This window comes from Micromesistius poutassou (genome assembly GCF_964030765.1).
Source record: "Micromesistius poutassou genome assembly, chromosome: 9".
Lineage (NCBI taxonomy): Eukaryota > Metazoa > Chordata > Actinopteri > Gadiformes > Gadidae > Micromesistius > Micromesistius poutassou.
In genome coordinates this window covers 9,884,707-9,901,655 of record NC_140279.1, presented here as the reverse complement: position 1 = coordinate 9,901,655, position 16,949 = coordinate 9,884,707, and the positions used below count along the sequence as shown (strand labels likewise).

Here is a 16,949-nt window from a genome sequence, read left to right as displayed (position 1 = left end):
AGCGTTGCGGCGTAGCAGCGTTGCGGCGTAGCGGGGCGTGGAGCCGTCCCTCCAGGGCCGGGTAGCCGTGCCCCCCCAGCGTCTACCACACGTCGCAGGGGCCCCCGTCTCCCAGAGCAGGTCTCAACGTTCATGTCTTTGTTGGGAGCAAATGAACCTCCTCCTCCCTCCTCTTCCTCACGTCCGCCTCCTCCTCCCTCCTCCTCCTCAGGCCCTCCTCCAGCTTCTCCTCCTCCCGGTAGTACTCCTCCCCCAGGTCCTCCCGCGGCCGGCGGCTCCAGCCCCGGGCGGTGACCAGGTACACGTCCACGCAGTTCCCCGAGTACGCGTCCCGGCGGGAGGCCCTGTAGACGGCCTCGCGGCCGGCCCGCACGGCCTGCTCCACCGAGAGGTCCCAGCGCACCTCCTCGTCCAGGACCGAGTAGGCGTAGGGCGAGCCCGAACCCACCGAGAACAGCTCCCCCCGCAGGCGCATCCCATCGCTGCACACGTAGTACAGCCTGGCCCCGCCCCCTGGGGGCCCCGCCGCCAGGGCCTCTCCTATGACTCCGTCAGGGGGCGGAGCTCCTCCTTCCCCACTCCAGTCCGACGCCAGGCGGTGTAGATCCACATCAGCGGCGTCCAGCGGCCGCCCGCGGTGCCGGCCCCCGTCAGCCTCGCCGCCGTCCCACCCGCAGAGCGTGGCGGCCACGCACAGATCGGTGCCCTTGAAGGGGTGCAGCATGTGGGCCAGCAGCTTGGCCGCGCCCCCGGTGGTCAGGCGACGGCCGTGCCGCAGCTGATACAGTCTCAGCTCGCGGGCCAGGGCGCGGCGCCACAGGGCGCAGTCGGCCGAGCTGCCGGAGCCGAGGGCCACCAGGTGGCGGTGCAGCGGGACCACCTTCCGTGAGGCGGGGCACGCCACCAGGCCGGAGCAGCTGGACCGCGTGTCGGCCGCCACCAGCACCCCGCCCTGGAACGCGAAGCCCAGCGTGGTGGTCCCGTGGGCCGTGGGGAAGGGGAGGGGCACGGCGCCGGGGGCGGGGTCCGGCCCGCCCGGATTGCCGGGGACGGACCACCCGGACTCGTCCAGGGTCGGGACGGAGTCGGGCGCCGTCTGTCCAAAGTCGATCGGGCTGCGGTCCAGATATCGGGCCACTGGAACGGAGAAGCATAAGATACTGGTGGTGTTGCTCACGGGCACGTCGGCAGCGTAACGGCCCCTTCTGTTCTCTCTGTATGACCCCATGGGACCGAGATCTGGGGTGAGACCCCTCAGAGACCCCCCCAGGGCCTGCAGACCACACAGGTCCTCTAAAGCCATTGCTTCTGAGAGGAATTCACCAGATCCTTTATCAACTTCCTAGTTGTTTTCTGAGACACGTTTGAGCTGCATGTTTAGCTGTATGCAGTGATGTTTAGACTGTCTAGGTGTATGTCTAAACCTTTACTAGGTGGATGCCGTGAGGTTGATTACTAGTGTCTAGCTGTATGCAGTGAGGTCTATCATTAGTGTCTAGGAGGTAGAAGTAGTGAGGTCTGAGTGTCTCCTGTATGCGGTGAGGTTGTAATGCATGCCTGGCAGTACACTGGGAGGTTCTTAAATACCTGTCGCTTAGTGGACACGCCCTCACCTCCACAGCCTTGAATAAACACCCGTCAACTCACCTGTGACTCATAACATCCACGCTAGTGTGCGGTGCCTACGGCTCATTAGCTCAGGCGGGCGATCAGGTTCTGCTGAGTTCAGTGGTTCCCAGTAGCATCCATGTTTTAATGGGAATCAAACTAATAAAGTTCCCATTGAACGCAAAAGGGTCATCCGGCAAAATACAAACAGAGTAAGATAGAGAGATAACAGCTTTATTAATCCCCCGGAGGGGAAATACCTTAGGTTCAGAAGCCCAGCAGCAGTGGAAAACACTGGATAAGATACAATACAATAAGAATACAAAGTACTTATGAAACAGAAATAGACGCTAAAGTAAATGCTAAAGTAAAGACAAACAGAACAAACAGGGCAAACATAACAGACGGTATAAACAATTTAAATTATAAAGTGTAAAGTGTTAAATAAATAAGTGTTAATGTAAAGTGTAAATTATAAAGTGGCTAAGTTCCAGCACTTCACAGTATATTAAGGTGTATAAATGCAAATGTAAACGAAGAGAAGTGTCCCAGTGATCAAATATATATATACATATATAGACAAGAAGTCAGCCTATCAGAACACAGATACCCAAGCCCTGAGTCAGTCAGGGAGCAGACAGAGCTGGGGAATTCAACCGTTGACCTGCTGCTGAATAACTCCCCGCTGGATGCACCGGTAGATCCAGTTTGCTCTGTGTTGTGTTGAAGACATCACACTGAGGTGGCAGGCGTTGGTGACACACGGAGATCACCCAGAGAGAGATGAACCGCTGCCTTCTGGAGAGATTGTAGTTCAACCCGTACTCACCTCTGCTCACGCCTGGACTGACGCGCGTCCCCACGAAACCCAACACCTGCAGCGAGGCGATGCGGCGCTGCGGAGGCTACGCCATTCTGGCCTGGCTCATGGTGAGACCCACGCTGCACTCATCTGGCAACAATAACAACAGCTCCCTCTCTGTCTGTCTATCTCTCTCTCTCTCTCTCTCTCTCTCTCAGGTCTCTCTCTCTCTGTCTCTCTCTTTCTCGCTCTCCCTCTCTCTCTCTCTGTCTATGTCTCTGTCTCTGTCTCTCTCCCTCTCTCTCTCCCTCTCTCTCTCTGTCTATGTCTCTGTCTCTCTCTCCCTCTCTCCATCTCTGTCTCTCTCTCTCTGTCTCCCTTCCTCCATCTCTGTCTCTGCCTCTGTGTCTCTGTCTCTTTCTCTCTCCCTCCATCTCTGTCTCTCCCTCCTAAGCTGTAAACAGTGTGGATTTGCTCCAGTGAATCAAGCATTAGTTGTGTCTTTTACATGATGACAGTGTGATGCTATCCGTTTGAAGAATATCTTAACTTGAACTTGAACTTAAGTAAACACAGCAAGCCACAGCTACCTTGGCAGTACTCACACACTAGTTAATACAGTATGTACCCTATGTAACCACAGATCATGGATACATTGAGGACAAACATGTCATATTCTACACAGGTTCCATCCGGTACTTATTCTATAATTGGAGCGTGTGCTGCGTGTTCCCTCCCAGCATTCCACTGTAAACCCTAACCTGCTGCATTGGTAGGCTGTCCTCTGACCTCTCTGTTCTCCCAGTGTGCTCTCCCCGCCCCAGCCTGGTCCCTCCCGGCCCCCCTGGGGGTCCGCACCTCCGTGGCCTTCATCTCCACCCCAGGGGGCCCGGTCCAGGACTCTGTGGTTCTCCTCCGGTCCCTCTGCAGCGAGCCCTGCCGCCTCACCGTGGAGCTGCAGGTCTCCACCCCCCCCAACACCCTGCCGCTGGTCCTCCGGAGGACCTGGACCCGGGCCGGCTCCCCCAGACCCCACCAAACCCGAATCCAGCTGCCCCCCTCGCTGGCCTTCAGACGGAGCTTTTACAACCGCCGCATGGTGGACGCCAGCGGCGGGGTCCTTCGCGCCTGGGTGGCGGGTTTGAATGACAGCTCAGAGTCGGGGTCGTACGACGGCGCAGCGGTGAGGGCGACGGCGCCGCTGAGGGTCACGCCCCCCTCCCAGCGCCCGCCCAGACCCCCCACGGGCTGCCCCTCATGGTCCGCTGAGCTGCTGTGGAGCGCCGCCGTCACAACGCATCAGTGTCCTCACGGGGCAGGTCCGACCTCACTCACACCGCCGTCTCTCCCCTCACACTGCCGTCTCTCCTCTCACACCGCCGTCTCTCCCTCTAACACCACCGTCTCTCCCCCTCACACCAGCGTCTCTCCCCCTCACACCGCCGTCTCTCCCCCTCAAACCGCCGTCTCTCCCCTCACATCGCCGTCTCTCCCCTCACACCGGCGTCTCTCCCCTCACACCGCCGTCTCTAACACCGCCGTCTCTCCCCTCACACCGCCTCACATCACACAGTATAACGTCACCGCCGCTCAGTAGAACGTCACCGCGGCCATCACCCCGCCCCTAGCAGCATGCTGGGATGGAGTGAGAGCGTCACTGACTTAGAACCAAATTGCAAATGTTCTTGTTCTGGCAAAAGTACCTTATCGTAGAACCTTCAGCTTCTAGAACCTTCAGCTCCTAGAACCTTCAGCTTCTAGAACCCTGAGAGTGGATCCCCCTCACTCCTAGACTACTGTACACTGGGAGACCACAGATACAAACACTTTCCTGTTATTTCCTTCTAAATCGGCTCTCCTCTGGCGAGGAGGTGTTGTTTAACGTGTGACTGTGGAGCCGTTGAGGCTGTGATGAGGAGCTATAAATTACCCTGACTGTGTTTGTGTGGAGGTGTAGACATGGAACACCTCCTGCTCTATAAATGAACCGGCCTTGTGTTTGTGTGGAGGTGCAGAAGTGGAACACCTCCTGCTCTAAAGATGACCCTGACTGTGTTTGTGTGGAGGTGCAGATGTGGAACACCTCCTGCTCTATAAATGAACCGGCCTTGTGTTTGTGTGGAGGTGCAGAAGTGGAACACCTCCTGCTCTAAAGATGACCCTGACTGTGTTTGTGTGGAGGTGCAGATGTGGAACACCTCCTGCGGTTCCCAGCGGTCAGCACCGGGGAGCAGTTCGGGGTGGTCAGGACGTTCCACCGCTTCCCCGCCGGAGTCCTGGAGGACCAGCGCCGCCACGCCGTCTCACAGCCGAGGTTCTGGAACCTTCTTCTAGTAGGCCTTTAACGGTGTCTGGTTTGGCCCGCAGTACAGTACAATACAGTACAGTACATTAGGCCCTCTGCTTCATTCACCCAGTACCTTCATTTACACACATCTGCAATTTAAAGCAAGCCCACTAAAACTTGTAAAAGGGATGTTTTTGAATGTGAGGATTTAGAAATGTGTTATGGCAGTGTTCGCTGTTTGCTGGGGTATTTGGTGTGTTTATAGAAACCATATAATGACAGATGAATGGATTAGGATTGGAAGTGTCCCAGATGATGGATGGATGATGGCTGGATGGCTGTGTGATGGGTGAATTGGTGCATGATGGATGGATGATGGCGGGATGGCTGTGTGATGGGTGAATGGGGGCATGATGGATGGATGATGGCTGGATGGCTGTGTGATGGGTGAATTGGTGCATGATGGATGGATGATGCATGGATGGCTTTATGATGGGTGAATGGGGCCATGATGGATGGATGATGCATGGATCTGCTCCAACCAGCCGGTTCCACTTTCTTTGACTCGCTGACTCGTGCTCATCAGAGCTTCCTCATAACGTCTCCTAATGATGCGTGAGATCCACCGAGGTCAGTTACAGACGCCAGTTCAGACACCTTCCAGCCTCGGTGTCCCTCACAACGGCAAGACCGCTGAGTGTCGTTGTCTTCTGGATGGTCAGGGTGACGGTGTCCGTGTGGGTCTACCTCCTGGAGTGGTGCCGGTCCAAGCTGTGCAGCGTCGTGCTCCATGTCAACAGAGAGCAGGAGTTTGACTCCGTGCTGATGCTGCTGACCAACACAGGTGAGCATCACAGCAGGCGGGGTTGGGGGGACGGGATGGGATGATGCGTGGTTTGATGGGTGATGGGTGATGGGGTGCTGGGTGCTGGGTGCTGACTGCTGGGTGCTGGTTGCTGAGTGCTTGGTGCTGGGTGTTTGGTGTTGAGTGCTGCTGGATGCTGGTGACAGACCTGCTCTGTAGTCATGAGGGTTGAAGCGTGGTGTGACTTCTCTCCAGGGGGGCTGGTGATTCAGAGCCATTTGACCAGCGGTGAAGACGAGTCCTTCCAGGCTCACGCCTCGCTGCCCCTGCTGACGTGGATCAGGCTGGACTGCTCCATTCACCACGCCGAGGTACGCACACTCTGGGGTACGCACACTCTGCGGTACGCACACTCTGAGGTACGCACACTCTGAGGTACGCACACTCTGGGGTACGCACACTCTGGGGTACGCATACTCTGAGGTATGCACACTCTAGGGTACACACACTCTGGGGTATGCACACTCCGAAGTACGCACACTCTGAGGTATGCACACTCCGAGGTATGCTCCCCTCTAGGTACACACGCTCCGTCCCTGCGTCGTCTGGGTCTGTTTCCTCAGCCGTATAGCTGACATGCTCGTCGCTGGCTGGGCAACTCCGGGCTCCTGTAGTGTGTAACACAACCCAGAGGAGCACACAGGCCGCTGGATACGTCCCCTGTGTCACGGCCCCACCTTGTCTGCTCTCACTTCCAGGTGAAAGTGGAGATGGCGTGGAAGAACCACAGCCAGATACACACCTACAGGTGAGAGTGGAGGTTCTGTTGTTGTACAGTGCCTTACAGAGAACGATCCATGAGAAGGAGCACTTTCAGGGGCAATGTTTGCATGATTTGACTCATCACAGGACACGCCTAACTTATAACTCAAAGCTATCTGTTTCTGTCCGACGTGTGAAAGGTTCACAAGCAACGTCCACTACGACGACACCGATGGCTACTTTGTGATGGGAGGAAGCCGGTACATGCGGGGAATCTACGGCTACCTTGGACCGACCGTCGTCTATCGCCTCGGAACGACGAGGGTGTGGAGAGTTACACAAAGATCACATTCATGCATTTCAATTCAGTTCAATTCTATTTGTGTAGCCCTAAAGCACAGGTACTGTCTCAAAGCGCTTAACAGGCCCTGTGTTTATGACACCCCTGACCCTAGCCGCCCAGAGGGCAAGAAAAAACTCTCAGCAGTGCAGTGGCTGCCATAATTGACATACATACATACAGGCAGAACATTTTAAAACAGTGATGGGGTGCTGGCCGGTTAACCATAAGGTGAGTCCAGGCATTCAGGTGTAGTCACTGCGAAAGGCCAGGCATCCAGTCGCAGGCACTGCAACACGCTAGTACAGACAGAATAATGAATTGGAAGGGGAAAGTGCATCCAAGAAAGGTAGACCACTGCTAATTTAGGGACTACACAAACTAACAAACAAACAAACATGCATCGTGCATGCCCCCTCTCCACCACGGTTCCTCTGGTTCCTCAGGTTCCTCTGAACAATCCTACAGGTGGAGAACCCGCTGGGGAACACACTGGAGAAGCTGAGCCACGCCCACCACGGCTGTCAGCAGACCTCCGCCTTCACGCACACCTTCTCCCAGGCCGTGGCCCGTGGAGACCTGCTGCTCCCCCAAGGTCAGACGATGCTTTACTGACCTTAGAATCAGAATCAGAGGTACTTTTATTACATCTTATTGTAAGTAGAGTTATTTATGTCATATATATGCCATCTTTACTTTACTCTCCTCGGGACTACTATAAGGATAACTTGTTAGTAACAGAGGGCGAGACGTTGATCTCCTTTCGAACTCTGATTCACGAGCACCAGACCAATGTTACAAGTAACACTGAACAGGGGCCGTAGAAGACCCCCTAAGGCATGGGAGTAATAATGCACACTGTTGACTATCCATTGCATACATAACAATAACATATCAGACAGTATCCTTTTCTCAGGATCCTTTTAAAGTCAAATAATCTCATGTTTGACTACGATGTGCTGTCTGGTAATCAAAGATATAACTCCAGGTGTGTGTCGCCCCTACTACGAGACCTTGTGGAGGAGATCCCACAGACCCATATGTAACCAGACCTGGTCTTGGAGTGCCCAGCAAAACCTCAGGACTTTATTCCAGTTCCTGCGGAGGCGAGCGGAGGACTCAACCTCAGGTGAGGAGTGAGTCTGAGGATCTTCAGTGTTCCTGGTTGCGAGTGGATGACATCACAGAGGTCTCTCTGTACTGCAATGTTGACGGTGGATTAAGGATGAACAAACAGAGAGGGTTTAGTGGGACTGTATCCTCTAGGTGGGCACGAGCTGCTCCACACATTAAATAATATCAACTTTATTAATCCCAGATTGGACAACGACAAACAGTAGCAGTGTCATGCTAAAATGCTCCCTGATTAAAACGTTTAGGTACCATAAGTGTCCCAGTGCTGTCCTGTGTACCCCTGGATCATCTAACATTACATTATTAAGTTAATAACTACATGTTATACTACATATTATACTAACATGTGTTCCATATCGTTCTCTCTCTAGGACCCTGGGGAGAGAAGGAACTGGGGAACCAGCTGTTTGACTACGTTAATAAGAGGATGTTCAGTGCCGACCACACTCGACTCAAACTGTCCCCCGGCCTCATCGCTCTGCTACAGGCTTCCTGTTGCCTTGGTAACCAGCACGCCCCCCTCCTTTTGGCCACGGTCCACCTGGCTGGGCTGGGACACCCTGCTGACCAGGAACAGGTAGAGACCACACCATCCTCCTAAACCCTACATTGTCCTCCTAAAATTTTAGATAGTCCTCCTAAACCTTTAGATGGTTCTCCTAAACCACACACGTCCTCCTAAACCCCACAGTGTCCTCCTCAACCCTGCATTGTCCTCCTAAACCTTTAAACATTCCTCCTCAACCCCGCATTGTCCTCCTAAACCTTTAAACATTCCTCCTCAACCTCACATTATCCTCCTAACCCTCACATGGTCCTCCTAAACCCCACAAGTTCTCCTAAACTTCACACGTCCTCCTTATCCTTTAGATGGTCCTCATGAAACTTTAGATGGTCCTCCTAAACCTCACTGTTCTCCTAAACCTCACATGCTCCTCCTAAACCTCAGATGGTCCTCAGACCTGTTCCTTAACATCACAGAGAGGTCACTGATAATTATGTCCATGATTTATTAGATATATCTGTGATCTCCCAGTGATCTCCAGTGATCTCCAGTACTCTCCCAGTCCTCTCCCAGTCCTCTCCCAGTGACCCCCCAGTGTTGTGTGGTTCCAGGGCCACGTGTACAGTCTGATTGGTGCACTGGGGGACCATCGCCTGGCCCTCATGCACCTGGGCTACAAGCACAGCCAGGGCCTGGATGGCTTCCCCCGGGACCTGGAGGTAGCCTACAGCTGCTATGCTAACACGGCCACGCAGACCGTCTCCGACGACGACCGGCCTCACCAGGAACACGTGCGTGACTCCACAACCATCTCTTCTCCTTTGATTGTTCCTCTTTCTTTCTTTCTTTCTTTCTTTATCCTTTCATATTCTTCTTTCTTTACATTTGCAGTTACATTTAGGGGATTTAGCTGATACTTTTATCCAAAGCGACTTACAACCATTTAATCAAACATTTACACACTGACGGCGGAGTCAACCACGCAGGGCGACAGCCAGCTGGTCAGGAGCAGTCAGGGTGAGGCGTCTGGCTCAGGGACACCTCGACACTCAGCTAGGAGGAGACGGGGATCGAACTACCAGTCAAATCACTCTACCTCCTGAGCTAGTGTCACCCCACTGTCTTTCTATTCCTTGTTTGTTTGTTTGTCCTTCTTGCTGTTATTCCTGTGAGCAGTAGTAATAGAAGCACAGTGCTGGCCTCACTCTAACATCTTCTTACGTCTCCTATAAAGCAACACGTGGTGGAACACGTCTACCTGGACAACCAGGAGCACCTCCGAGCCGTGGAGCAGGGATCCAGCGAAATGCTCCCCTTCCTGAGGCTGAAGGCACACAGCGGGGATGTGGAGTCCCAGGTACCTCTGTCATCCTTACTGTCAGTACAGTAAGGATGTTCATAGAACCAAATGCCAAGCACTAACAATCACTAGGTTAACCCATTCCCTGTATACAACACAGAGAGCTAGGGTAAGACGCTACACAATGCTAAGTACTATTTTTGGATGACCCTCCAGATTCTAGGTTGCTGCTCACCTCTGACTGCATTTCTGTACTATGACAGGTACTGTTGATACAGATGTGCATCGCCTTGAGTTACAGATGTGTATTTTACACAGAACTGTTCATGGCGTTTATTTAATCGTTGACTGAATCTCTCGTGGCTGTTTCCATGGCACCTCCGTCTCCCTGGGGGGCGGGTAGAGTTCTCCTCTAGTCTCCCGTCCTCTGACCCGTGGTCTTCTGGGTCTCCTCCCGTCCCCAGAAGCAGCTGGCCACCATGTCCTTCTGGGGGCAAAACGGCGTCACCAAGGACGTGGCGGGCGCGGTCAGGTGGTACAGAAAGATCGCCCTGCGCATGAAGGACGCCGGTGCCATGTACGACTACGCTATCCTGCTGATGAAGGTGGAGCAGAACGCACACATCCTGCCGCACAACGCCCCCATCGCACACACTAACACACACACGCATCACATTGATTTCACATTTAAAAATCTCCCGACAAAGGTCGGGAGATTTTTAAATGCCTGAGCCCGAAGATTGAATTGCCTGTGCCCACCGTCTCCTAAAGGACTTAAGTATCTTAATTCGCTGTTGGGCTCTTAGGATCAAATAGTCTGAAAATGACATGAATAATAACAACTAAATATTGTTCCAGGGCCAGGGAGTCGAGAAGAACCTGACTGAATCTTTGAGGCTCCTGGAGAAAGCGATAGAGATGGTTTGTAGCTGCGAGCTGCAGAGCTGTGCACGCTGTGTGACCTTCCTCTCTTGAAGCCAGTGTAACTCTGGAATAACTCTGGTGTATCTCTGGTGTATCTCTGCTGTAACTAGGGTATAACTACTGTATCTCTGGCGTATGTCTGGTGTATCTCTGGTGTAACTCTAGTATAACTCTGGTGTAATTCTAGAATAACTCTGCTGTATCTCTTGTGTAACTCTGAAGTAACTGCTGTATTTCTGGCCTCCAGGGCTCGGTGGACGCCCTGAACGCAGTAGGCTGGTACTACGCCTCCGTCATGAGGAACGTCAGCGCGGCCGTCGGCTACTTCCAGCGCGCCGCACTCAATGCGAGCCGCGATGCCGTATACAACCTGGGCTTGTACCACCTGAACGGACAGCACCCCGACGACCGCGGCAAGAACCAGGTCAGAGACCGCCAGCCGCCGCCATTCAGCTGATGTCTAGAGTGGGCCGACTGGGGGACTGTGTCCCGGTAGAGACAGGGTACATGTGGGTCAGCTTAGCTTCAATCCCCGGCTCCTCCTAGCTGTGTGTCGAGGTGTCCCTGAGCGAGAAGCCTCACTCTGACTGCTCCTGACCAGCAGACCAGGGCTGTCGCCCTGCGTGGTTCACTCCGCCGTCAGTGTGTGAATGTGTGTATGAATGGTTGTAAGACACTTTGGATAAAAGCGTCTGCTAAATGTAAATGTAGGGATACAGAATGTTCAGGGTTACAGGACAGGGTGATCAGGGATGCTATAATGACCCTGTCTCGTCTCTCCAGACCGCAGCCTACCAGTGCTTCATGAATGCCTCACGAGCGGGGCATGCGGCGGCGTCGGTGGGTGTGGCCTGGTACCTGGCCACGGGGACACTGGGGGGCGTGGCCCGGGATGTGGAGCTCGCTGTGAGGTGAGGATCCTTCGTAGTGTGACGATTCTGTAAAATAAGACAACGCATGAATCATCCTGTGATGGAAATGCAGGCGTTATGTCAGCAAATCAATGGAAAGACTGGGGAGGAAAAGGCTGAATAAAGGAATAACATGCTAGATATGTAAGGGAGTGAAGTCCAACGGCTACACAGGTTCCAGCATTCGTCATACCGAACCAGAGTTGCTGGTTCAAGCCCCACCTGAACCAGTCTCGTAGTCAGAGAACCACATTCCAGTTTTACAGCAGTCAGAGTTACGAGGGTAACCGTGGTAACCTACTCTATGTACCACTTACGTCAACGGTGGAATCCAAGACAGGCTCTTCTGTCTGGAGGCTGCTGCATGCCAACCTTGAACCCCTCCAGGGCCAGACACTAAAACATGCTCTTTGTCGAGTGTGTCGCGTGTGTCGAGCGCGTCTTATCACCACATCTCCGGTGGGCTGTAAACAGCGCACAGTGTGTCACGCCTCGACTGTCTGAAGACAGTACAGGGCACGTGACATCTCAGGCTGCCTGAGGCTCACCGCTCCGTCCCTTCCTCTGCTGCAGGAAGCTGAAGAAGGTGTCGGAGAGGAACGGACACCTCGGCCACATGCTGAAGAAGGCCCTGCGAGCGTACCTCCCGGGCTCCCGGTAAGAAGTCCTCCATTACAGAACGGCCCCCCTCTCCCCCTCAGGGCTCCTCTCACTGTGTCTGACTTCCCTTCCTCCCAGGGCTGAGGCTCTCGTTGGTTACCTCCTCGCTGCTGAGACTGGCCTCGGATTGGCCCAGGCCAACTCCGCCCACCTCTGTGAGGTATGGACAAAATGGATCATCCTCATCGATTTATCCACATTTAATATTTAAACATGGATATAAAGGATACTTCTCTTTGTTTTTTACTTTGCACACACACTTTAATATACTGTGAAGTACTGGTACTGTGCCACTTTATAATTTAATCTGTTTGCCCCTGTTTGTTCTGTTTGTCCTTACTTTAGCATCTTTTTCTGTTTTTCCTTAGCTGTAATTTGTGTGTTTATTGTATTGCATCTATTGCATCTGTCTTGTGTCCTCCACTGCTGTGTGTTTGAACATCTTTTTTCTGGGTTCCAGGAGATGCAGTTCACTCCAGAGTGCCAGTGGAGATACACTAACTACTCAGTCTTGAACTACGACCCCCATCCCTCAGGTGGGTTCCTGAAGACCTCACTGTGTACTCTGTTGTTCCTGCATTATGGGATGTAACAATGATGGAATCTTGACTCTTGAATCTTGGGAACTTGGTGGCTCATTCCTCAACAACTAGCTTTAGCTCGACTGAACTAGCCCCCTGCGCCATTGCCTTAGCTCAGGGGTGTCAAACTCAAATATACAATGTGCCAAAATTGATGTCTTGGACAAAGTCGCGGGCCAATTGCATTGCATTAATTGGGGACATTACATTGTAACAGGGTCCGCGGGCGGAATTGTTGACGGGGGGGGCCAAGACGCGCATCAACGCGGTAACGCTGAAATGCAATATATACCGGCGGGCCAATTGCATTACATTAGTTGGGGACATTACATTATAACAGGGTTCACGGGCAGAATTTTTGACTGGCCTGATTACGCGCCTGATAAGTTCGTACGTTTGACACCCCAGCCTTAGCTCAACTATAATAGCTTCTTATGATGATAGTTTGATCTCTTTTGACTAGCATAACATCCTATGTTTTAGCATGGTTGAACTAGCATTCTCTGCTATGTTTTAGCGCCAGTGAACTAACATGCTGTGCTATCGTTTTAGCTCTCTTTTTTTATTGTTTTAGCTTTGCTAAACTAGCATCCTATGTTGTAGTTCTACTGGACTAGCACCCTGGGCTGTAGCCCTATAGCTCCGTGCTCTATCGTTTTAGCCCTAGCTTCCTGTTCTACGGTTGCAGGTCTGCTGAAAATGGGAGATTACTTCTACTCTAACTTTGCAAGCGCCAGCGGCACAGAGGCCTCGACTCTGATTGGCCAGGCCGTATCCATGTACAGCCGGGCCGTTTTGGCGGGAAGTCCTCAGGTAACACCATAATCTCCCGTCACCGCGGAAACCATAACCCCAATTAACCTTGCAGCGGCTTAGCGGGAACACAGTGGGAAAACAAACAGAATTATAGTTTTATTCTCTATACCAGGTTTAATACAAAGCCACGTCGAGATCTGAGTGCTGATGTGTTCCATGAACCTGGTCTCCAGGGGTGTTTCAGCCTGGTGACGCTGGCTCTGGATGGACACACTCTGCCCCTCAGCATCCGGCGGCAGTTCAACGTCTCCACTCACCATCAGCCTGACGTACTGCTGGAGAAGATCCTGCTGAGGTAACCCCTTCACCATGGTAGTGAAGGAATGATGGAGCTGGTTCTCATGTGGATCTCGTACAGTCTAACCCCTGCATGCTCCTTAATGACCTGTCTCTGTACTGTCTAACCCCTACCTGCTCCTTAATGACCTGTCTCTGTACTGTCTAACCCCGGGTGTGGTGTTGGTCCATAGATGTGTGGAGATTGAGGCTGAGGGCACCATGACTCCTTGTTCTCTGTCTCTGATGAGGCTGTGGGTCCAGCAGGCCTGGAAGAGGATGGCTCAGAACCCGGCCAACATCTGTCTGGTAGGAACTGCCCTCCTTCTCTTCTCCAGGCACATCAGCATGATGAGTGGAGAGAAGATGTTATAATACATGTACATGGAGAACCAGTTAGAACCTGATGAGGAGATGAAGGAGAGGAGCCGGTTAGAACCTGATGAGGAGAGGAACCGCTTAGAACCTGATGAGGAGAGGAACCGGTTAGAACCTGATGAGGAGAGGAACCGGTTAGAACCTGATGAGGAGATGATGGAGAGGATCTGGTTAGAACCTGATGAGGAGATGAAGGAGAGGATCCGGTTAGAACCTGATGAGGAGATGAAGGAGAGGAACCGGTTAGAACCTGATGAGGAGATGAAGGAGAGGAACCTGTTAGAACCTGATGAGGAGATGAAGGAGAGGAACCTGTTAGAACCTGATGAGGAGATGAAGGAGAGGAACCTGTTAGAACCTGATGAGGAGATGCACGGGGCTGAAGTCCTCTTCTGTGTTTGTTTCCAGACGTACGCTGCGCTCCTCAGCCTTGCGGTGGTTGCCATGGTGATGCCGATCCAAGCGGTCCTCGGTGGGTCCCTGAGTACTAACACACTGTGGTCATCTCTGACCATCCTGTCAGACGGCCTGGAGCAGGTCTCCAGAGCCTGAATCAGTTCTCCCAGCGGCCACCAGGTGGCGGGATGTCCCAGGATATGGAGCAGGGCTCAGAGGTGTTCCTGACTCCAGCTGGGCTGAGATCCTACCTTAAAGGGGTGATGTTATGCCACCAGGTGTGACCATGATCAGCCGTTACACGCCGTTTGAAACTCCGCCTCTGGCTGTGCCTTAGTGACATCACAAGTGGGCGTGTCCAATGAGATGTATGATCGATAGATGAGTGACTTTTGCTACAGTCCACTGCTTAGGCTGGTGGACTGATCTATCAAACGTACATCTAGGTGGACACGCCCACTTGTGATGTCACTAAAACACAGGAAAAGGCGGAGTTTCACACGGCTTATAACGGCCAATCACACTCTCACCTGGTGGCGTGACATCATCCCTTTAATCCCCCCTCCCTGACTGCTCCTCGTTCCAGGAGCAGTCAGGTCAAAGAACTATCCCATCGGACTAGCTAGTCCTACATAGAGCTGCAGTAGCTAGCCCACCGGACTATCCATCCCAGCAGACTATGTTGACCCTGTGATGATGTCGCTCCTTAGACGGCAGCAGTGCGCGGGCGAGGAGGAGGAGCTGGGGAGGACCACGGCAAGATGACCTCACGGGCCCTGCCCCTGCCGGGACCCCCAGAGCGGGACAGACCCCAGGGACTCGGCCGCTGCCGAGGGGCCCCCCGGCGCTGCGGAGAGCGATGGAGGTGGTGGTCAGTGTATCGGGGGCGCTGCTGTGCACCTACGTCACCACCCTGCTGTCCCACGTCCTCTGAGCCTCCGTCAGCACCGTCACAACACCGTGGAGCGTGGGACCACCTGAGACTGCACACATCCAGGGCCCTGAGTCACCTCAACACATGGGGGGGGGGCGGGGGGGTGAGAACAATTTGTAATAAAAAAAATATTTTCTACTGTTTCATTCTGTTGTGGCGACTGGTGGTTTTCTCCTGGTTAGCAGGACGTGAAGGAGCTAGGGAGCAAGGAGCTAGGGGAGGATACTTATGGGTTAACCTAGTGATGGGTTGACCTAGGGAATGGGTTAACCTAGTGATTGTTAGTGCTTGGCACTTGGTTCTATGAGCATCCTTACTGTACAGACAGAGATATATTGTTGTTTCTCTTTCTTCTGACAAATGTACTTATAAGTAAGTCGCTTTGAATAAAAGCGTCTGCTGAACGCCCTGAATGTACACGGAGGACACTGAGAGGACAGCTGACTTGTGGGAGCAGAGATCGCTTCATGGCTCAGAAGGAACCTCTTTGTTTGACCGTGGAGCCGGCTCTACGCAGAGCTGTGTTAGCTAGCCCACCGAACTAGCTACCAGCTAGCCACTTGCTACTAGCTAGCCAACTAGCTAGCCCCCCCAGACTAGCTACTACTACTAGCTCTACCCAGGGGGGGCTAGCTTCAGTAGCTCTATCTAGAGCAGCGGTAGCTATCCCAGTGGACCAGCTGGGGTCAGTGATGGACTGGGTGCTGGGGGTTTGTGTCCTAATAGATCACTTATCCTGACCGGGCCCTATCAGCAACACAGCAGATAAGTGCGTAACATGACAAGGAATAGGGCTGCTTCAGCGAGATGGCCAAGGCCATCTCTCCCCCCTCTCTCTCTCTCTCTCTCTCTCTCTCTCTCTCTCTCTCTCTCTCTCTCTCTTTCCATCTCCCCTCTCTCTCTCTCCCTCTCCCTCTCTCTCACTCGCTCTCTGTCTCCCTCTCTCTCTCCTTCTCTCTCTCTCTCTCCTTCTATCTCTCTCTCTCTCTCCTCTCTCTCTCTCCCTCTGTCCTCCCTCTCTCTCTCCCACTGGGAGGCTGAACAGGAGGCAGACTGTAGCCCTTAGTTCCATCTTGTTGTGATGATGTCGTTGTGTTTCTGTCTTGCCCTGTAATTCTATTATTAGTTAAGGAGGAGGTTGGCGGGGTAATAGCCGTTTGTTATCCTCTGAGATAAGGCTAGGCTGTTTCAGGACACTAATAGTGGATGATGTCTCTCTGTCGGGCCCCTAATCCACTCAAAACACAGCCTGTGTGCTGCTGCTGTGTGTTTCTGCCGGCAGCACCGTGCATTAGGCTGGGGTCACGTCTGCCGGAGTCCAGCTGCCACATTAAAGCCACGTCCAGAACTCATATGAACCACAGGAGGCCTTCATGAAGGGAACTTTGAGTTTTATAGGAAATCTTGATTTTAATTTGATGAACATTAATGCTAATAGTGAATAGTTGTTTCATATTAGGATTTATAGATAAAGAGCTGCCAGCTTTTGGGTTTTGGCCGGAGTGAGATTCTGTAGAATCTTGTAATGCA

The 16,949-nt window shown here is 53.0% G+C and overlaps 2 protein-coding genes across 2 annotated transcripts in view; one reads left to right on the top strand and one right to left on the bottom strand.

Moving 5' to 3' along the window:
• psmb11b (proteasome 20S subunit beta 11b) overlaps window positions 1-1,303 on the bottom strand; it is a gene marked incomplete at both ends in the record, with an annotated part of 1,344 nt that extends 41 nt beyond the window's left edge. The window contains 2 exons of the mRNA XM_084473576.1: window positions 1-82; window positions 182-1,303. The exon at window positions 1-82 is cut by the window's left edge and continues 41 nt beyond it. Of these exons, the coding sequence (XP_084329702.1) occupies window positions 1-82; window positions 182-1,303 (1,204 nt within the window). The remainder of the gene's footprint in view (window positions 83-181) is intronic.
• Window positions 1,304-2,496: 1,193 nt separating this feature from the next.
• LOC311352803 (protein sel-1 homolog 3) lies at window positions 2,497-15,419 on the top strand (the record flags this gene model as incomplete). The annotated part of the gene is made up of 24 exons (XM_084472612.1): window positions 2,497-2,538; window positions 3,216-3,729; window positions 4,598-4,724; window positions 5,420-5,541; window positions 5,758-5,873; window positions 6,261-6,310; window positions 6,465-6,588; window positions 7,073-7,199; window positions 7,593-7,733; window positions 8,110-8,315; window positions 8,855-9,034; window positions 9,478-9,600; window positions 10,008-10,148; window positions 10,402-10,464; window positions 10,715-10,891; window positions 11,251-11,378; window positions 11,952-12,035; window positions 12,117-12,198; window positions 12,499-12,574; window positions 13,308-13,432; window positions 13,609-13,730; window positions 13,906-14,020; window positions 14,498-14,561; window positions 15,196-15,419. 24 exons carry the CDS (start codon window positions 2,497-2,499, stop codon window positions 15,417-15,419), a joined length of 3,273 nt encoding a protein of 1,090 aa, XP_084328738.1.
• Between the last annotated feature and the right edge of the window lie 1,530 nt (window positions 15,420-16,949).